General features: G+C 45.3%; 1 protein-coding gene across 1 annotated transcript in view; it reads right to left on the bottom strand.

Moving 5' to 3' along the window:
* Positions 1–2,266: 2,266 nt before the first annotated feature.
* Positions 2,267–22,372, bottom strand: part of EPHA2 (EPH receptor A2) — a 37,853-nt gene continuing 17,747 nt past the window's right edge. The window contains 17 exon segments of the mRNA XM_070759448.1: positions 2,267–3,506; positions 4,725–4,880; positions 5,958–6,151; positions 7,694–7,843; positions 9,296–9,505; positions 9,707–9,768; positions 9,898–10,080; positions 10,604–10,679; positions 10,681–10,730; positions 11,024–11,079; positions 12,187–12,282; positions 12,699–12,862; positions 12,970–13,094; positions 14,002–14,029; positions 14,031–14,315; positions 14,317–14,336; positions 15,463–15,618. Coding sequence (XP_070615549.1) covers positions 3,401–3,506; positions 4,725–4,880; positions 5,958–6,151; positions 7,694–7,843; positions 9,296–9,505; positions 9,707–9,768; positions 9,898–10,080; positions 10,604–10,679; positions 10,681–10,730; positions 11,024–11,079; positions 12,187–12,282; positions 12,699–12,862; positions 12,970–13,094; positions 14,002–14,029; positions 14,031–14,315; positions 14,317–14,336; positions 15,463–15,618 — 2,117 coding nt within the window. The 3' untranslated portion in view covers positions 2,267–3,400.

The following is a 22,372-nucleotide window of genomic DNA, read 5'->3' as shown; positions in this document are numbered from 1 at the left end:
CTACAACTTCAGTTAGGATTAAAAAGTGGAATGTTGGTGAAACAAAATTGAAATTAGGGTGGGGGGAAAGAATGCTGAATATCAAACTGAATAAAATGAGGGCTTGTAGCCATCTGTAAAGGTTTAAAAGTGTATTTTTCAAGATGGCAGTTGGATAATTTTTCATTCAGAATCTTCTCTCAGTTTCCTTCCTCTGCCTTGATAATCTTCCCTGCTCTTCCAAAAGAGGGATAGATTTTCCATTAAGACATTAATCCCCATATTAACTCCCAAGAAGTTGCTTGGGCAGTAATTGGGGTTTTAATCAATGCTTTTCTCTCCTGGAGTCTGTGTGTTGTGAGAATGTGGGTGTCTAAATCATTTGAATAACTGTGAGACAGCAAATTCACCTTGAGCTTTTAGAATCATTGGTAAAATGACAAGGCAATGAGCTGTTGTAAACTTCCTACAGAATATTCACAGTTTGACTTTCCTGTAGGCAACATGTGTGAATCTGAAGTCCATCTAGCCAATTGGCTTTCTTCTGCCTGCTGTTTTCCTCCCTTTAGTTAACAACAGCAGTTGACTTGCCCACATTCGGTCCTCCTGCAGCTTGTGGGCTGTGTTTTTGCCTGCCAACATATACTGTATATATTTTTAGAATCCGCTCATGTCAAATTTGTTGAGCCAAACAATAGCAATAGCATTTGGACTTATATACCTGCTTCATAGTGCTTTACAGCCCTCTCTAAGCGGTTTACAGAATCAGCATATTGCCCTCAACAATTTGGGTCCTCATTTTACCCACTTCAGAAAGATGGAAGGCTGAGTCAACCTTGAACCAGAGGTGAGATTTGAACTGCTATACTACAGCTAGCACTTAGCTGTAGTTCTTGCCCAAGAGCTCTAGTTTTGTTTCTCAACTCCAGGGTTACACAATCCCCATAAAGCAGAGCTCTTCTAACTTGGCAACTTTTAAGACTGGTAGACAGGATCCCCCCCCCCAACTCTAAATGAGTGTTATGTAGACTAATTTGTAGCCTGGCTTTCCCAGATAGAGCTGCTTATCAGACTTGCCATCTTTTCCCCTCTAGGTTGGCACTTACTGTGGGATAAAAAACATCAAAGTTATTTTGCAGCTGTTTGCAAACAGGTATCGTCATGCACTGAACAAATGTTCGCACCGTCATGTGATATATCAGTTGCTGTGTGACAGAAATCCACTGGGCAGGGCCCGGAGCAGGCACTGTAGACAAGCAGGTTGAAGGAAGGAGAGTCTGCAGCACTAAACCTACCTGCATTGTTCTGATGATGGGGCTGTGCCTCCATGGCACCATGATCATTTCAGGCTCCGAGTTAAAACACGGAGCTTGCTCGTTGCATACAAATGCATTGGGTTGTTCAGAGAGATTAATCCCGAGCCATTTTTGTAGTGCTCTCTAGGAGGATCTTTTCAATCCCTTTGCACCAAGAATGGGCACGCTCTCCTTCCTGGGTCGCCCCCTGCCTCAGTCTGGGTAGCTAGGCGAACGGGTGCCAATCAGCTGTTGAGAAAAGATGGGGGAGGAAATGGGCCCCCTGCAACTCCTGCCGGTGCTGGTCTCCCTGCCGCTTTCCAAGGAGGAGGAGGATGGGAGGGTGGGATAGTCAGATGGAGTTGGGCACACAGCTTCATTTATGTTGTGAGCCGCCCCGAGTCCTGAGAGACAGGCGGCATACAAATCCAATAAATAAATAAATAAATTTCCACTGGTGGAATTGTGTTCCACCCCATCCTGCCTGCTGCCCATCCCTGCTTTGCACCAGGGAATGTCTGTTGTACATAAGACAACAGAAATCTAAAGTTGAAATGTCAGAAATGTGAACCGAAACGAGTGAATGCTGCTGGGAAGTTGATGAAGAAATATGCCTGCCTGGTGAGCTCCTTTCATTTCCACGCTCAGCTTTCTGATGTAGACCTGTCAGTTTCCATGGCAATATTAAAAAAACCCCAACCAATACTTTAAATCATCCTTCGGAGATCAAATTTCTAATTCCTTTGGAAATCAGAAGAGGAGGAAACCATGGCCCCATTAGCAAAGACTGCTCTTCTTTATTATGTGGTGCACATACCACACCTTGTCTTGCTTTGGTCGGTCCCGAACTTCCTTTTCTTTGCTAGCTGTCTGAATTCTACTATTGGTATTTTCCCATTCCACACTCCTCATTTCCTCCAACTCACAGTAACACATCGGAAAAAGAATAAAAAAACATTTTATTTATGCTAGAGAATTATTTATGCCCAAACAAAAGTAAAATTCTTTATTTTAAAAAATACGCATTACGTTTAACATTGAAACGGTTCTCTTTTTTAAAAAAAAAAGTAATAAATATAAAAATAAATTAACATTATTAATGAAATATTGATATGAGGGAAGAATAACTGTCCGGAAGTCGAGAGTGCATTTACGAAGCAGCTTGGAAGGAAGGGTGAATAAATAACAAATAAGCTGGCTTGCAAAGAGTGGTTTCTGGATTACTCTTGGCAAACCACAGTTAAGGTGAGGCTTGAGCAAAGTCCGTGTACAGCCTCTTGGAAGTGCCAGATTAGATTCATTAAAGAGTTTAAAAGAAAATAGAAGGAAAATTCTTCTATATGCCCAAAGAACAGCAAAAATCAAGAACAGAACATCCAGTAGTTCTTACGTGTCCTGCTGTGGCCTTCTAAATGTGCGTGGTGCTAATCAAATTAAAGCTAAAGCCTAGCTTCTTATATATGCTATAATTATGGACTCCTCCACTTTTAATGCCAGAGAAAAAGACCCTAAGATATTTGAATGTGAGGAGGAGGAGCTGGCTTTTGTTTCAGAAAAAAGAAACTCGGGAGAAGAACATGTGGCACGCCAGCAGTGGACCGATGATCTCAAGTTGCAGTAGAGTCAAAGGTTTCGGAGGCAAAATGGAGAAAGGAGATGAAAGAAGGGATATGTGGGAGGGGATTTATAAACATTCAGTAGCCTGAGGGTCTTTCCAGGCAAGACTTGTCAGGCTGGCAGGATGCCACGTGGCCACTCTGTTTGAGGAAATAAGGCACCGTCCTGGACGCTTCATCAAATGGCACAATGGCAGTTTCCAACGGATTCATCACAAAGACAGGCAATAAATACAGGGTGTGAAGCAAGGGGGGAAGAGAGGCACTAAACTGCCAGCATCTTTGGTGAGGAGAGGTCACTGTTGATGCTCCACTTCAAGTATATACCAGGAAGTCTGTTTTGCGAGTGGTTCTAGACCAAGGGTCCCCCAAACTTGGCAACTTTAAGACTTGTAGAATTCTGGGAGTTGAAGTCCACAAGTCTTAAAGTTGCCAAGTTTGAAGACCTCTGTTCTAACGGTAGCCAGAGAGGGCAACTGAGCCACCGACATCAGATGCAATTTCTCCGGCTCAAATTGGAATGCCAATGGTCGTCACTTGTTCTTTCAGTCCTAGGAGGCTGTAGGCAATTCGCTTCTGGTGTCCTGGTAGACGCACACCAATCCTCTTGATATCCCTGCCAAAGTGAAGGAGAAAGAGACGAAAATAATTAGCGGGGTATCTTACTTTTTCCCCCCCAGAGTCATTGGGCAGCTTAGGCTTCTTTCCTTTAAAATAGCCAACCACAATATGTAATAATTCAGAGGGTTGGGTTTTTTTAAAAAAAAAATATTATAGCCTCTGTGCAGTGGGATTGTAAACTCCCCTTACATAGATCCCAAAAGGCCAGATATCCCGCTGCATTTAATAAGCCACTCTTGCTTGTCTGGCGGCATAAAATGGCTTAATTATAGGGTAGGTCTTTGGAGCCTTCGCTCCTTAGACGACAGTGGGCAGAGCAAATGGAATTTGCTGTAATGCATATTTTTGGTGGGAGGGGGAAAGCCATAGTTTCATTATTGTGAACGCATGACATTCTCCTACATAGCATCCCCTAAGTCAGTGTTTCCCAATCTTGGCAACTTGAAAATATCTGGACTTCAACTCCCAGAATTCCCCAGCCAGCATTTGCTGGCTGGGGAATTCTGGGAGTTGAAGTCCAAATATCTTCAAGTTGCCAAGGTTGGGAAACACTGCCCTAAGTGACTTTTATAAAGGAAAATGAAATATAAAGTCATAAGTGAAGGGAACACAAATGGAAAAACGAAGCGTGCAAATACATAATTTTCCAAGCTATATTCATGTGGATATCTATGAGGGTTCCCAAGTCATCCAGGTCACAGATGTCTTATGGTTGAAAAAGCACTTTTGCATGGGACTTTCATGCAAACAAGAAAGGAAAATGGCATTGTGTCCCCGGAATGGGTTTCTTAAGAAAGGTGTCTTATTCCATTTACACATAGCTTTTGCACAATGTTCATTTCCTACTTCCTGCTAAAGGCTAATGTTAATTGCGAGAGGAAGTCTAGTTTTCTGCTTGAAAAGTAGGGCAAAGGGATGTCCTTAGGACAGGGGTCCTCAAACTTGGCAACTTTTAAGACGTGTGGACTTCAACTCCCAGAATTCCACAAGTCTTAAAGTTGCCAAGTTTGAAGACCTCTGCCTTAGGAGGAGTGCAGTGGATGCTAAGAAATATCTTTCAGAAGATTGATGTAAATTCTTCCTACGGAGCAGAGCAAAGACTTCCAAACAAGCAGTGGAATGTGTTAGCCGGTGGGCCTCAGGATGGGGACGTCTAGAACTCAGTGACCAAAGGCCCATTTCCCAGGGCATACACCTGCAAAGCCGCACTCACTCGTTGGTCATCTGTGCCACCTTCTCAATAACGTTATACCCAGCCTCTAGGAAGTGCTCTGTGTACTGGTGCATTTTGATGGACTCCAGCCACTCTGCCACAGTTCGGAAAGGAACCCCCTCTGAGCCACTAGTGCTGGGTAAACGGATGGAAATCCTTCAAAGACAAAGAAAAAAAGGCCCGCAACTCTTTAGAACCAAATAATTTCTAAAATAGGACTGGGGATTTGGGGAGGTAAACATGACATTATTATTTCTGGGTCTATTCTTACATACCACATTGTTTGGAGTATAAGATGCACCTTAATTTTGGGGGAGAAAAACAAGGAAAAAAATTCTGCCTCTGCCTTCCAGCAAATAGCACAGATGATATACACTGTTTGTTGTGTATTTCTGTGCATGTGTGCCTGACCCATAGAAATAGCAAAGAATTGTAGAAATGTACATTATGGCAGTATATTAATGCCAGAAAGTTTTCCTAAATGTAGTCATACTAACTCCTCCCAATTAATTAAATAGGTCTACTCCAAACATGACTAAGTCATGGTCCAACTCAGCTCCTTATTTTAATATTGAACAGGACACTGTTACATTTCAGATTATACTTTTACGGATCTTTAATAATTGATGTGGCTTTCTGGAAGTATAGTTATTCTCTGCTATTTAAAAGAAGATATAATACCACTGGCCCTCTTCATATCAAGCATTTATTTTTAAAAGCTTCTTCATTTTGTTGTCTAGCTGCCGAGTCCCATAGGATTGGGTGGCATATAAGTCAAATAAATTAAATAATAAAACAGTCTTTTAAAAAATAAGTCTAATAATCTGAACTTTCTACAGACATTTATAGTTGTTGACTTACATCCTTCCCAGCAATTTACCTCCTTGCAGCTAGTTTCACTTTCAGTTTAGCACGCGGCTGGCCTGCCTGCCTCAAATCAGCTGATGGTCGGGAAGCTGATAATGACTTGCTTGGCTTAACAGGCTCTGTTCTGTTTGTTGCAAGGTGGTAAATTGCTGGGAGGCAGAAGCCAAAGGACGGGGATGGCTGGGTGGGACTACATTCACGGTCTAAGACGCACCCAAGTTTTCATTCTCTTTTGGGGAGTAAAAAGCTGTGTCTTATACTCCGACAAATACAGTACATATTTCTAGTCAAGAGCAAGGGTTGAAAAGCATAGACAAAGGTTCAAAAACTGCAAGAAATCTACAAGGATACAAGAGCAAGACTTACCGAGGGTCAAACTCTGCCAGAGTCTTGAGCGACTCAGGAGCACGGATGAGCTTGTCCAGGATGCTAACAATGTCCGTGAATTTTGGGCGCTGACTTCGCTCTTGTTGCCAGCATCGCATCATCAGCTGGTAGATGGCAGAAGGACACTCCAGGGGGGCAGGGAGTCGAAAGCCCTCGTTGATGGCTTTCATTACCTATTCAGGAAGGAAAATAAGCAGTTGGGAGCCACCCATCCAAGGAGACCATCCACACACGAAAAGCTCTGACGGGGAACGGTCAGCAACCTGCAGCCTTTCCAAAGACAAGCGCTCAGGTAACCACCCAGCAGAACGGATGGCCAAGGAGCCCTCACATCAACATCCTCATGGGAATTTCAGAACCCTTTCACTAAGCTGGACTAACAAGATCCATCCCCACTGATCTTTTTTGTTCTTTTGTATAGATAGAATTGATCTGCGTAATGCTCGTCTGCCTTTTCAAACGAAGGCCGTGTCCTCTGGAAATAGCTATTTTCTGGACTTAGGAGTGTTATCTTGATTTTCGCGTTAATTTTGTATCCTGTCTTTGAAGACTTAAGATGGATATTTTGAAAAGATAGATAAAACGCCGACTTAAAACTCAATGTTAACATAACTATCATGAATATAAAAAACTTTTTAAAGTGGTAGAAAAGTATTTAAAAACTTGAGAGGCTCTTCGTGCCCCGTCCAAAGTGGAAGTTTGTTCCAGAGCTCCAGAGGGGACGACAACGGTGGAAAATGGAGCTCTGAGGGCACAGCCTCCTGCCTGGAGTTGGGAGGGAAATCCATCACTTGAGGGATTCAAGAAAAAGATTGCACCACCATTTGCCAGGAATGGACTAGAGCAGTGTTGGCGAACCTTTCTGGCACCGAGCGCCGAACCGGGAACATGCATGTGTGCTCCAGAAACCAGAAGAGCAACCGCACGTGCGCTTGTCAGGAAATGGTCTTCTGGTTTCTGGCATGCATGCATGTGCAAAAATCAGCTGGCCAGTGCGCTTGTGTGCGCCAGAAACCATAAGAACAGAAACTGAATACATGCTCTGGGAAGATGATCTTCCGGTTTCCAGCGGGCGTATGCACTCCAGCCACCTAGACTTCCAGTTTATGGCACACATGCAAATGCGAAGACCAGCTGTCTGGTGCGCATGCGGACACTGGAAACTGGAAGATCATCTTCCTGATGCGCGTACTCCGGTTTCTGCTCTTCTGGTTTCTGGCACTCTCGTGCATGTGAAGACCAGCTGGCCAGTGCGCTGGAACCCAGAACAGCAATGGAGGACACCTCGCATACCATAGGTTCGCGTACCATAGGTTCATTATGTTGTGAGCCGCCCCGAGTCTACAGAGAGGGGCAGCATACAAATCTAATATATTATTATTATTATTATTATTATTATTATTATTATTATTATTATTATTATTATCATCATCATCATCATCACAAGACTAGAAGATCTCCAAGGTCCCTTGCAGCCCTAGGATTCTAAAATAAATGCTTGGTAAAGATCAACTACAAGATCAACCCAAGGAAAAGCCTTTTCTTCAGCTGAAAAATAAATTGGGAATACTCTTTCCTTTGTTCCTGACAGGTCCACCAGTGGGAAGGTCTTTAGGCTACTTTATAAGCAAGACTGTTAGAAGGAGACGAGGGGCGATGGCAGGCATTGCCAGGGCTAAATCCCGCATCTGCTACCGGGGTCTCTGAGGGCCTACCTCATGATTGGAGAGCTCCCAGTAAGGCCGATCGCCGTAGGACATCACTTCCCACATGACGATTCCGTAGCTCCAGACGTCGCTGGCAGAAGTGAATTTGCGATGAGAGATGGCCTCGGGCGCCGTCCATCGGATGGGGATTTTCCCACCCTGAGTGGGAGGAAAAGCAAACTTGTAAATCAAAAGCACTAATGGTGGAAGGGCGCAAATCACATAGTGTGTCACCTTTATACATAGATTATAAATATTTTATTTTATTTCCTCCTCTGACTTCAAAGACCTTTAATACTTGTGGTTTCTTAAACGTATCCCTACCCGCTTAGAGTTTCTGCGGGGAATTCACGTATTTGTACTGTGGCCCCCTTGCTTTAATCATGATCTGCTAAACTAGGGGTAGGGGCCTGGTTTGCATACAACGGCAAGCCACGAATCTTGCTTACAAACCAGAGTGACTGAATTCAATTATCATGCTAGGCCAGAACCATCCATACATTAGAAGTGAAAAGTGAGATAGAGGAGCAGTTCCAGCAAGCGTTAGAGCTCTTTGGCAGAGGTTAATGAACAGAAATCAGTTTTGGGCTGGAGACTTGGCAAACTTCCCAGCTGGTTTATAAACCTGGGAAGAGAGAGGTTTCTTCATTCCCTACCGTCCCTCCCTTTCCTACCACACTGAGCTCCCACTGGAGTCTGTGGAATAAGACAAATTCATGTGTTGACATCTTCCTTTTTAAAGGGACACGGTGGCTCAGCGGCTAAGACACTGAGCTTGTCGATTGAAAGGTTGGCAGTTCAGCGGTTTGAATCCCTAGTGCTGTGTAACGGAGTGAGCTCCTGTTACTTGTCCCAGTTTCTGCCAACCTAGCAGTTCGAAAGCATGTAAAAATGCAAATAAAAAAATAGGGACCACCTTTGGTGGGAAGGTAACAGTGTTCCATGGGCCTTTGGCATATAGTCATGCTGGCCGTATGACCATCTTCCAACAGTACTAGCTCTTAGGCTTTGAAACAGAGATGGGCACCGCCCCCTAGAGTTGGGAACAACTAGCACATATGTGCAAGGGAACCTTTACCTCAGGGGTCCTCAAACTTGGCAACTTTAAGACTGGAGAATTCTGGGAGTTGAAGTCCATAAGTCTTAAAGTTGCCAAGTTCAGCGGTTCGAATCCTTAGCACTGTGTAACAGGGTGAGCTCCCATTACTTGTCCCAGCTTCTGCCAACCTAGCAGTTCGAAAGCACATAAAAACTGCAAGTAGGAAACTAGGGACCACCTTTGATGGGAAGGTAACAGCATTCCCTGTGCCTTTGGCATTTATTAATGTCCAGCAACATGACCACAGAGATGCCTTCGGACGGACAGTGCTGGCTCTTCGGCTTTGAAGCGGAGATGAGCACCACCCCCTAGAGCTGGAAATGACTACCGCGTGTGTGCGGGGGAACCTTTACATTTATCCCCTTCCTCCGTTTCCAGATTCTCATTCAACCTAGCAATAATTCCCTTATGTCATCCATAGCTCTAGGCACTTTGCTTCAGTCGTAGTAACCTCCCTGTTCTTCAGAATTATCTTGGCAATTCATGACTTAAGAGGGAAGACAGTCACTTACGCTGGTGGTATAAGTAGCATCGGGATCATCCTCCAGGACACGGGATAGACCAAAATCAGAGACTTTGCAGACCAGCTGGCTGTCCACAAGGATATTGCGAGCAGCCAGATCCCGATGGACGTAGTTCATGCTGGCCAAATATTTCATTCCGGAAGCGATTCCTCTCAACATGCCTACCAACTGGATGACACAAAACTCCCCGTCTTTTTCCTGTTGGATAAAAAAGATGGAAGGATTCAGAGCCACCATATTTTCTACCAAGCCGACTTGAGAGGAGGATTTTTAAACAGGTGTTCGGAGTCCAAACACACCTCCATCCCTCTTCGCCTTTGAGGATTTGAAAGAGTTGATTCACAAGGGAGAGTCGCTCCCTTGCTCTACATGTGAGAAGAGGAAAGGGTGTAGACCTACCCGTAGGAATTTATCCAGGGCACCGTTCTCCATGTATTCGGTGATGATCATGAAAGGCTTATCTAGACAGGAAAGGAAAGGGCGACAGGTGAAACCCTTTCAAGATCTCACCTGCTATCACTGCCCAGGGGAATGTGATGTCTTGGGACCAGAAACCCAAGACCCAAGCTAGGCTTCTACCCAGCACTTACATTTGGAGACAACTCCTTCCAAATGAATGATGTTGTGGTGACAGAATTGCCCCATGATGCTCGCCTCGCTCAAAAAGTCGATGCGTTGTTTTTCAGTGTAACCAGATTTCAGTGTCTTTATGGCCACGGGACTCTCCTTCTTGCCACTTTTCAGGATTCCTTTATAAACCTCACCAAATTCTCCTAACAGAGGGGGAAAAAACGGAGGTGTTGAAAGAATCTCTTTGAATAATTTGTGATGGAGTGGGAGCACGGCTGAAATCCTATCAGTTCAGCCTGGTTTGGGCGTATCACTGGCAGTGGCCACCAGTGGTTCAGAGAACCAGTAGCAGTGAAGCGCGAGGCTCTGCCCACCCACCTGGATGCCGCCATTTTCTTTTTTTAACCCTTTGAGCATGCACAAAGCCTTCTGTGCATGCACAGAGGGTGAAAAAAGCACTTGTGCGAGGGGAGTAAGGGTGAAAAAGCATGCATGCAAGCGGAGCAAGGGTGAAAAAGTATGCAAGAGGAGTGAAGGTAAAAAAGCATGCACATGAATGCAGCGAACCCATGCATGCGAAGCGTGCACTTCCGAACCAGTAAGGAAGGTAAATAGATTTCACTGCTGAGTGGGTGATTAAATAAATTCAACCATCATGAACGAACCAACCCAACAGAGGAGCCACGTTGTCTTCCTGGCCCTGTTTGAGGGGGTCGGAATCCCTACCTGCTCCGATCACTTTATGTCGGGAAATGCTGGAAGGGTGGATCTCAGTGGTGAATTTCAGGACTGCCTGATTGGGGGTCTTCATAGGTGTGGGGATCCACATACGTCTTCAGAGGTTTGAGCTGATCTGCAGAGTCAAAGGAGAGAAAACGGGAATAGCACGCCAAGCGAGGCTTCTCTGGTTTGAAATGAAGAGAAACTTGTGTTGCCCAGTCCGATCCAAACCCAGCCTCTCTCTGCGGTCTGCATCTTAGCGATTGGATGGAAATGGCACTTTTTTTTTCTTTACAAAAAAAATATGAAGAACAAATGTTCCTACTCAGGGCCCAAATGGATTATTGTATTTTGGATCCTTTCCAAGGTCCCTGTTTTGTTCAATTTTCCTAGCACAGCCATAGAATCAAGTGACTTAATACTCACCAGATTTGGAAAAGTAAACATCTTCTGAAGTCTGCCGGGCCCGCAAATTCTTTTTCCTAAGTGAAATTGGAAGGGTTAACTGATAATTCCCAGAAAGACAGCAGAGTCTTCAACTCCCCCCCACAGGCATCTCCCAAAAGCTGGATTAAAGAACCCTGATTTGTAGTCTTTCTCTCCTCCTCCTCCCATTGTTATTGAAACTTTGAAATAAGGAGGCCCAGTTTTCATAGGAGGCCCTGGAGACGGCTTATCAGTTTCAGCTCCTGCATTGTTTCCTCTTCAGGTTTTCTCTCCTGCAGAAATGGTGCACTGGGCCTACTATTAACGTTCATTTTCTTGCAGGTTTAAAAAACTGGATAATACGCCTATCTTTTAACTTAGCATGCTTTCCTCTGCTGTAATTTTTTTTTAATATGACTAACCCAAGAGAGATTAAATTGAGGTCCATCTAGATCAGGGGTGTCATACTCAAGGCTGGCAGGCTGGATTCAGACCGAAAAATGCTTATGTCTGGCCTGAGGACTGGACCGTGGTGCTTCTGCCAGCGAAAATGGGTAGGCCGCGGCCCTCCCAAGCTGTTTTTGCTGGCAGAGAGTTGCAGGAAGCCGTCGCAGCTGAAAACAGAGCTAGGGAGCCTGCTTTCACTGGCAGAACACTTGGGCGGCCACAGACACGAGTGATAGAGCTGGCCATGCCCAGCCCAGCCCTCCCCCAGGTGAAACACAACCCTGATGCGGCCCTCAATGAAATTGAGGCTGACACCCCTGAGCTAGATTCTTGGTCGTTTGGATGGAATTCTACATTTCCTTGTACTAACTCCCGCCTCTACTTGTTCTTCCTCCTCCCTCCCCTGCTTCACCCCACCCCCCTTCATCTTTGAAGGAACTCCAGCAAAAAATAAAAATAAAACAGCAAGAGAGAGAAAATAGTAACCCAGTAAGTGCAGTTGTTGGATAAAATGGGAGTGAAGAAACTGAGACAGTTCGCCCAACGCCTGTTCTCTTCTTTGGGCATAAAATTTGTATTGTTTCAATAACCACAGAGCCTGAGTGTTAAAGTGGAGGCACGTAGAGGACAAAATATGGGGGGAAATTGGGCATTTTCAGACCATCTGAAAGGCCTGGTGTTCGAAAGAAACAGAATTTTAAGACAAATGGACAAACCTCTGTCGAAGGAAGATAAAAAGTATCACAATGACAGCAAGCATGAAGATGAAACCAGCAATGGAGCCTCCAAGGACCGCAGCGGTATTCACACCCCTCTGAACCTACGGAGACAAGAGTACTACAGGTAGAGGAAGCCTTTCAAAAGACAAGTATTACCAGGATAGGTGGTTCTGAAATGGTTAACTCTGCCTCAATACTGCATTTGTTTTCCCTGCCACCTCATTAATCCTAAGAGGTTCCTCTGGGAAGGAAGGAAAGAAGGAAGGAAATAAGGGGAGGGAGGAAGAAAAAGAAAGAAAGAGAAATAAATAAATAAAGAGAGAAAGGAAAAGAAAGGAAAGAAAAAGAAAAAAGGAAAGAAAGGGAAAGAAAAGAAAGAAAGAGAAAGAAAATGAAGGAAAGAGAACAGAAAGGAAACAGAAAGAGAGTGAGAAAGAAAAAGTGGAAAAGAAAAAGAAAGAAGGAAGGAAAAAGAGAGAAAGAAAGAGAAAGAAAGATCCAAAGCTAACTCACTTTCAGGGAGCGTCTCAAACTCGTGCTCCATGCTGTGCGCTCCATGACCCTCCTGAGTCAACGCCTGGACGCTCACCAGATACTTGGTCTTAGGAGTCAGCTTATGGAGGGTGACCGAGTTTCCTTCAGAGCGCAGGACTGAATAGCTGTTTTCATCCTTCTGTAACAACAACAACAAAAAACCAACGTGAGTCTCATGGCTCACTTTTCCTATTTCAAAATACCAGCCGTCCCAAAGGTACTTGCAATGATGGCAGAGAGTTATACCTTCTTCTTGTAAGTAACCTGGTATTTCCAAACATGGCTCTGCTGGCGAGGAGGAACAGTCCAAGATAATGTTAAACTAGTAGTGGTGCGACTGTCCATTGTCACTGAAGTTACTCTGGGTGGTTCTGAACAAGGGGAGGAAGAGAAAGAAAAAGAAGAAAGGTTGACAAATCGCACCTGTAGCCAGTTATTGCCTTTGCCAGATACAATGACATGAATTATATATCAACCCAGGCTGGATTTATAGAATCAAAAGCTGCTCCCTTTCAGTAGGGGACAACTTAGTCACTTGAGTGCTTCCTAATGCTAAAGAGGCTGCCCCAAAATGAGAAACCTTTCTCCATTCTTGTAGCCATGATTAGAATTTGGAGAGGAGCCACAAAAACTTAAGTGGTTTGGCCGATTTTGTTTTCGGAAGGCCACAGTCTGTTAAAACGGAAGGATTTGATAACCGTATCACAAAATTATCTATTTTGATGTAGAACCAAATGACCCACAGAGTCTCACCAAAATATGAAGACTATGTACGGGTCCGTCTCCTGCCGCATACTTCCCAAAGACCAATTAGATCCCACAGGGTTGGCCTTTTCTGGGTCCCCACCCTACTGACCTTCCGAAAGGCCTCAAGATCTGGCTTTGCTGTCAGGCCTGGGGTCTGTGAGAGTTAACATCTAGTCATAGCCGAATTTATGATTTGTTTGGTATGTGTGTGTGTATGATTGTACAGTTTGGTTAGGGGTTTTATTGACTAGTTTAATGGGGTTTACTGTTTTTACTGTTTTATATTTGACTTCCATTGTATCATTTTATTGTTGTAAGCCGCCCTGAGTCTCATGGGGATGGGCGGGCATATAAATCAAATTAAATTAAATTAAAATAAAATAAATTAAATACCAAAAGTATCAAAGAACTGTAGCATTTCTTAATTCCCACCCAGGGGCCATGAACTGTCAGCCCTGGGAAATTGTCATCTAGCCGTATCACTAAATCCCGTCTCTTTTTAATCTGGTTACGCTACCCAAGACCCTTTACCTGTCTGATTGACGCTGATGCTGGTGACCTCCATAGCTGCGCTGGGTACTGAAGGAAGACACTCCATTATGAGCTTCTACGGTGAAAGTGTAGTTCACGTGTGGCTCCAGATCACTAACCGTCAAAGACGTGCCAGTGAGTTTGTGTGGATTGTCCGAATATCGGACAGTGGCGTCACAAGACCGGCAGTCCCCCGAATCTGGCCAGCACTGTTCGCATGACACTCTGTAAGTGACATCTTGGCGGCCACCTGTGTTTTGGGGTGGAGACCAACGCAGCTGGACTTTAGCGCCTAGACCAATTGCTGTCACCCCCCTGAGGAGCAGAGGGGGGCTCTGTCAGATAGGAGACAAAAAGAATAATTGGGAAAAAAATAAAAGAAGATGCCAAGGTCTTTTGGATGCAATGCCAAAGATGGTTACTTAAACCAGAAATTTAACTGATTACCGTATTATTTGGACTATAAGACACACATGAGTATAAGACACATCAAGATTTCAAAGATGTATACATGAAAAAAAAACAGTTGTTGCTCTTCCTGGTCCCCAGGAGCACTCTGCAGGCCTCCTAAACCCTCTGTGTGTCCCTTTTAAAAAAATTTATTTTTTGCAAAACTGGGAGTTTGGAAGGTGAAAACGGGTCTGTTTTTCACAAAAATGAGGCATGCAGAGGATTTGCTCCTGGGGCCCTGGGGAGGTCAAAAACATGACAGTTGGGAAGTAAAAAACGGGCCTGTTTTTCATGAGAAAGGGACACAGAGACTTTGGGAGGTTTGCAGGGTGCTCCTGGGGGCTGGGGATGACAAAAATGCCCCCATTTTCACAAAAGACTGGCCTGTTTTTCGCCTCCCAAACTCCCCACACATCATGTTTTTGCCTTCCCCAGCCCCCAGGAGCACTCTGCAGGCCTCCCAAACCCTCAGTGGACTCAATTTTTGCAAAAAACCCCGGGCCTGTTCTTGGCAAAAACCTGACATGCAGGGCGGGGTTTCGGGAGAGCAAAAATGGCCGTATTTGGTGTATAAGATGCAGCAACATTTCCATCCTCTTTTAAGGGGGGAGAAAATGCATCTTATACTTCAAAAAGTACAGTAACAGCACATATTTCTCTCAGTTTCCATTGTGTATCTCTCTGCCCTTTATCTCCTGATGCCTTTCCTTCCTCTTCTGTTCTGCACTTCCTTAGAGGATACGGACAAAGCAAAATTGTAGAAGCCAATCTTAAGGTTTTTGTTTGTTTTTTTAATTCCAGAATTGTTTCATTAAACAGAGGTCGGGAAAAGTCATTAAAGTGTAGGTCCCGCCATGTGCATTTACTCCCCTTTCCAAGATCTGATACACACAGAACGTTTGTATTGTCCAGTGCTTATCTCAGCCCGCCTAGCCTGGGCGAGAGGGGGGCAAAGCAAATCGTCCTTCCTAGCAAGGTCCCTCCTCGGCACCGATTCTGTTTCTCACTTACTTGTGCACAACATGGACACCGGATCACTTGGAGCCCGGAAGTAGCCTTCCTCGCAAGGACACAGAGTGGAGCCTTCCAACGAAGGCAGTGTGTGCGCTGGACACTTCAAGCAGGCGCCGTTGGAGACGTCTTGTTTAAAGAATCCGGGGGAGCAAGCTGGAAGGAAAACATAATATATTTTTTTGGTAACTACCATTTCAACTAGCATTATTATTATTATTATTATTATTATTAATAATAATAATTAGATTTGTATGCCGCCCCTCTCCGTAGACTCGGGGCGGCTCACAGCAATAATAAAAAACAATGTACAATAACAAATCTAATATTTAAAAATATCTAAAAACCCCTTATTTAAAAACAAGACATACACACAAACATACCATACATAAATTATATATGTTATATATGCATATAGTTAGACAGAATTGACACCAATCAAATGTAGAGAGAAAGATTGATAATGGATTGGGAACAAATCATTTTCTTGGTCTTGAGTCTCCACCTCTAAAATGGGAATGAATCAGTAGCGGCTTCTAAAACCCATTGCTACTGGTTTGCGCAGAAGCATCCTGTGTGTGTGGGTGGAGCCTCCCGCCGCCGTTGCTACCAGTTTGGAGAATCAGGCTGAACTGGGAGCAACCCATCGCTGGAATGAATGTATTATTCCAAGCACCCAAATAAAAACAAGTCAAACAGAGCGTGCCTGGTTGCTTTAAAAAAGAATAGAATAGAATACAATATTGGAATGAGTAGAGTTTAGAGTAGAATAGAATAGAATAGAATGTTGGATGGGATGGGATAGAATTAGAATAGAATAGGAATAGAATAGAATAGCAGAGTTGGAAGGGACCTTGGAGGTCTTCTAGTCCAACCTCCTGCTTAAGCAGGAGCTCCTACACCAGATAATTGGTTATCCAGTCTCTTCTTAGAAACTGGTTATCTAACATCATCTTAGATGCTTCCAGTGTTGGGGCATTCACAACCTCTGGAGACAAGCTGCTCCATGGATTAATTGTTAACTGTCAGGAAATTTCTCCTTAGTTCTAAGTTGCTTCTCTCCTTGTTCAGCTTCCCCCCATTGCTTCTTGTCCTGCCCTCAGGTGCTTTGGAAAATAGTTTGACTCCCTGTTCTTTGTGGCAACCCCTGAGATCTTGGAAGACTGCTATCATGTCTCCCCTGGTCCTTCTTTTCATTAAACTAGCCATGCCCAGTTCCTACAACCATTCTTCATATGTTTTAGCCTCCAGTCCCCTAGTCATCTTTGTTGCTCTGCTCTGCACTCTTTCTGGAGTCTCAATGTCCTTTTTACATCGTGCGACCAAAACTGAATGCAGTATTCCAAATGTGGCCTTATCACATTATTTGTTTGTTTGTTTGTGTATTTAATTCAATTTTTATGCTGCCCTTCTCCTTAGACTCAGGGTGGCTTATAACATGTTAGCAATAGCACTTTTTAAAACAGAGCCAGCATATTGCCCCCACAATCCGGGTCCTCATTATAAAGTGGTATTAACCCTTCACGTGCTCTTGATTTTATCCCTCTGTTAATGCAGCCTAGAACTGGGCTGGCTTTTTTGTAGCACTGGCCAGCCCTGAAGTTTTGAAAAAATCACATCATCTCAAAACAAGGCGGGAAGGGCACCACCCAACTCGAAAAGGGTGAGATCAGAGCAACTGCCGTCTGCTGCCATTTTGGCTTTTTTATAGCATCTCTTGCTGATATCGGCAGATTTTGAAAGTAGAATATTGTCATTATGTTGGCTAGGACAGGGCTGCCGAGAAAATACCATTCCGCTTAAATGTATTAACTTCCTGGCCACCTACATAATTCATATTTTCTTCCTGGACAAGTACAGTCTCCCGTCGGAAACAGCTTTGCTTTCTGGTATCCTGGGAATTGTGTCACCTCCGGTAGGAATCGGTTAGAGGACGAGGCTTTGGAAGCTCTGGTTTGAGACTCTCTCTCGCTGCCCCCCACCTCTTGCCCTCAGTCGCCTCAGAAGGGCCTTCTGAGAGCCAGCGATGAAGGCCATTCTGAAGACCACGGGGACGGACAGACAGATAATGTTCTTCTGCTTCAGCAGGCTGGACTAGAAGATATCCAAGGTCCCTTCCAGCTTTGTTCTATTCTAAGATTCTAAGCTGCTCAGAAAATGGCCAGAGGGTATTTCCATCATTGTGTAAATTTCAGTATAATGCATTGTCATCTCTGGGGTACAAAGTCATCTTAGTCAATACTGACAGAGCTTTTTCATGCCAGGGATAGAATTTAGGCGCATCTTCAGGCAAATTATCTGTTATCAAACTAAATCTCAACACTTGTTATGATTGGCCCATCTTAGTGGGTGAAGAGCTGGTAGATTTCAGCTTCATGATTTTTTAAAAAGAATATCCAATTGCAGCTATTTATTTTATCAGAAATGGTTCTGTAAAGCAAGAAGGAAAACAGGTGCTGCGGAGAATGACCATTTACTAGGTGTCTATGGGAAAAGGCGCCTTTGGGACATTTTACTAGTATTTATGGCAAGTGCAACGTGTAGATACATAGGATTTGTTGATGTTCCTAGAATAAGATGACCAGATTGTAACTTCGGTAAAGCGGGACACCATTAACCGGGGTGGGTGGGAGTGAAAGATTTCTACAGAATTTTACCTTAGCGTTTGTTTTCCCACTTAATAGTGTTAGGGTGGGGTTTCACCTCAAAGAAAGCAGTTTCCCTACACTTTTATGCCCAACACCGGAGAGGTGCGCGCTCGGTCTCTTTTCCAACTCGCTGATCTCTCTCGCTCGCTTGCTGTTGGGCATGTGCAAAGCAATCTGTAGCCGATAGCGCCAAAGTTTTGGACCATTGCTTTATTTTTTTCTTCCCCCCCTCCCCACTTTGCATCGGCCGATTTCAGGCAGTGTGGAAGCTGAGCTGCTTGCCGGGTGATCCCTTCAAGCCACGTTATCGCCCGGCATCAAAGGGTGAAGAGATGGTCCTTCCGGTTCCAACACAATCTCCCAAAAATCGGGACTTTTAAAAAACGCCGCGGGACGAATTGCTCAAAAGCAGGACTGTCCCACCAAAAGCGGGACATCTGGTCACCTTATCCTAGCAGCGTCTGTGGCAGTGGTGGATTGTTACCGGTTGGCTCCGGTTTGCATGAACCGGTAGTGGCGGCGGCAGAAGCAGGAGGCTCCGCCCACCCGCCCGGATGTCATCACAGACGATTTGTGCATGCGCAAAAGTACTGCACGCGACCAGAGCAAACAGTTCTGAACCAGTAGTGAAGATAAGTGAAACCCACTACTGGTCTACGGCATATCCTCTAACCAAGAACCCAAAGGGCAAATGTGTGTGTCTTTTTAACGGTGACGGTGGCCAAGTATTGACCAGAGGACCCAGCATGTCTAGACATGTGCAGCAGCAAAGAGGAGTCTGGCACAGGGTGAAGCATTCCGGGTGCGTCTTAGAACTGGAACAGGGCCAGCCTCTCCCCCACCCCCCACCTTAGCAATGCCTCGGGGCCAATGGGGGCCATGTGCAATTAGCAGGCATGTTGAGGCCTTGCTTTGGGCTTCGCAGGCAGGTGTGCCAGCAGCTGCTTCCTTGGTATTAACTGGGAGTGGTGGTTATAATGGATAGTCAGGATGCTGCTGGAGTGACTGCCGACTGTACGCATCGTCTGAGGAGTCTTACGGCAGTACAGATGATCTAAAACTCTTAACTCAATGCAAACTCTTCCAGCAACTCCACCCTTGGATTTGATTGGTCAGCTTTACGTATGGTTTGTATGAGAGGTATGATTGTTTTTTTATATTAAGGGTTTTAAATTGTTTTTAACCATTGGATTTGTATTGTTCTGTTGTTGTGAGCCGCCCCAAGTCTTCGGAGAGGGGCGGCATGCAAATCTAATTAAATAAATAAATAAATAAATTCTAAATTGTATTTTAAAACATTCGATAGGGGAAATTCCTGTGACGACAATCATAGGTTTAATGCTTTGCTTATTATATTGATTACTCCCCTAATGTTGCTATATGACATCATATCTAAACTGAAATCCGGTTAGACAATTCTAATACCTGCATTAAATTAGCAGAAAGGTAGAGCTACCAAAGGAGGCTACCACAATCTGGATGGATCTTGTAGACGTAGTGGAGGTAAACTCAGTGGTTTTGAAATCAGTATATCACAACAACTTTTAAACTGATGCTTACTTGTTGCCTATTTAAAATAAGTATTACATTAATATTGCTAAAACTAACCTGCCTAATTAATTGGAAGGTGAGACCATTTGCATCGGCAACACGTTGCCAGAAATATAAAAATGCTGGTATATCCAAAGAATTGGAGATTTAGATGCTGAATGCAGGCTGGCAAATCCAATGCATTTAATCCCTGACCTTCTGCATATTGTACCACCTTCTCCTAAGCCAGCACAGGTTGCCCTCGGGCTTGGCAAAGAGGGAGGTGTGCCAGCCTGGTAGAGAGGGAGGTGGGCGATGGGAGAGGAAAGAAGCTTAACACAGGAAGTCTTCTGGGCTGCTGAGGAGGACCCTCAACACCACTGCCCACATTTTTTCTGACGGGTCCAAGCAGAGAGCAGTGTGGCATGCTGGTGGCAGTGAAGATTTGGTGGCAGGCCAGGTGCTTTAAGCAGGAAACCCAGCATATCTTTGTGACTTCCCACCCATGGCTGCCTTTTCTGGAGGCCCTTGGGGGTCTTTACCCCAAAGAAGTTCCTTTTCCTCAATTCTTCTCCTAGAACAGGAGTCGGCAACCTTAAAGAGGCCATAAAGAGCCACAAAGGTCCTACCTGAAAGGCCCCCCCTCTGGGTTCAATTCTGAAGCCATCCGGAAGTCCATTTTCCCCACCATAGTGTCTCCTCCTAGCACAGCATCCTTTTTCCCTGTCCTAGCCAAAAGCCCTATCAATTGTGGAGCTGACTGGCGATAGGGAGCCACAGCAGAGAGATGAAAGAGCCACAGAGCTGCAGGTTGCTGACTGCTGTGCTAAAAGCAGCTGTTGCTGCCACTCTTTTCTGGCTAGAGGGGGAGAACAAAATTGACCCAACATAGCATGGCTGTTCAGCGGCTGAATATCCAGCAAATATCCCCCCCCCCCCTCCAGGATCCTTCAATGGCTCTGTCAGACTTAAATGCTGTTGCTGGCAGTTCTGAACAGCATCAGATGAGCTGGGGCTGGGCTGTTACGATGAAAGGCAGGGAGAAGACGAAGGAGCTGTGGGTGAAGTATCTGCTTTATGCCTCCATTCAGAACAGGCTCCTGAATAGGGTAGAGGCCTAAACAGGACATTGAGTGGAGGAGGAGTGGCTGTTGAAGGAGCTAGTTGGGCTTCAAGAAAGTAGCCTTTTGCAATAGGTAGCTTTGACCTAGCCCAGTGATGGCGAACCTCTGGCACAGGTGCCACAGATGCCATGCAGAGCCATATCTGCTGGCACGCGAGCCATTGCCCTAGCTCAGCTCCAACATGCATGCTTGTGCTAGCCAGCTGATTTTTGGCTCGCACAGAGGCTCTGGGAGGGCGTTTTTGGCTTGCAGAGAGCCTCCGGGGAGGATGAGAGAGGGCGTTTTTATCCTCCTCTGGCTCCAGGAAAGGCTTTGGGGCCTGGGGAAAGCAAAACATGAGCCTACTGGGCTCACCATAAGTTGGGAAACGGGCTGTTCCCAGCTTCCAGAGGGCCTCCAGGGGGCAGGGGAAGCTATTTTCGCCTTCCCCAGGAATTGAATTATGGATGTGGGCATTTGCACATGTGTGACAGCACACGCACACGCTCTTTCGGCACCCAAGGGAAAAAAAAGGTTCACCATCACTGGCCTAGCCACACCAGAGGGCATCGAGTTGCAATGGGACTGAGCTAAAAAAACCGAGACCGCCTCTATATTTGGGCCCTGGCGACAAGGGTTATCAGGGGCCAAGTGGGACTGGTGTCAGACAGGAGGGAAATCTGATAATGGCCTATCAGATAAGCCCCGAAGAGGAAAATTTGGGGGGGGAGGCTGTTGGGAAGTCTGTGTGTGCTCAAGAGGGCTCCGTAACCTTGAGAGTGCCGTATCTCTCTCTTTCTCCAAACTCCAGGCACATTCCTGAAGCACAATCTGCTTGCCCCGGCCTCCTTATGCGCCTACGCACCTCCTCCCTGCTTACAGACTGGGCTTGCTTTATACACAACATGCTGGCTGGAACATTCTGCTTATCCAAGGAATGCCCAGGTCACCTGTTTGGGGCATCAACTGGCTTTTGTCAGGCCCCCTGATCAGGTGTGGGCAGCAGGCAGCAGGAAATGAAGCTGTGTGCTCAGCTCCAGCTGACTATCCCCCCTCCCATCCTCTTCCTCCTCCTTGGAAAGCAGCAGGGAGACCAACACTGGCAGGAGTTGCAGGGGGCCCATTTCCTCCCCCCCTCTTTTCTCAACAGCTGATCAGAACCCATTCGTCTAGCTACCCAGCCTGAGGCAGGGGGCAACCTGAGAAGGAGAGCGCGGGAAACGCAAAGCAAATTGTCACCCCAGAGAGCGACCCTGGTGAGGTTGTAACTTGAGGACTTAAGAGTTCACTTGAATGATGATGATCATTCAAGCCACTCCCACCTGGTCACATGGCCGGCAAGCCACTCCTACCCAGTCACATGACCATCAAGCCACACCCACAAAATAAGCCACACCCACAGTGTGGCTGTAAAAAAATTTGGCTGCCCTTGATTGAATCTTGACCTAAGAGCAGGGGTGAAATGCTACTGGTAGTGGCAGCCGCCAGTGGTTCAGAGAACTGGTAGTGGCTGTGCAAGACTCCGCCCACCTGCCAGACATCACCATTTTCTTTTTTTTTTAACCCCAAAGCTGCCTGCACATACGCAGAGGGTGAAAAAGCGTATATTACGGTGTGCGCAAAACGCAA

This window comes from Erythrolamprus reginae, chromosome 8 (genome assembly GCF_031021105.1).
Source record: "Erythrolamprus reginae isolate rEryReg1 chromosome 8, rEryReg1.hap1, whole genome shotgun sequence".
In the NCBI taxonomy this organism is placed as follows: Eukaryota; Metazoa; Chordata; class Lepidosauria; order Squamata; family Dipsadidae; genus Erythrolamprus; species Erythrolamprus reginae.
The sequence above is the reverse complement of the archived record's forward strand: the minus strand, read 5'-3'. Positions and strand labels throughout refer to the sequence as shown.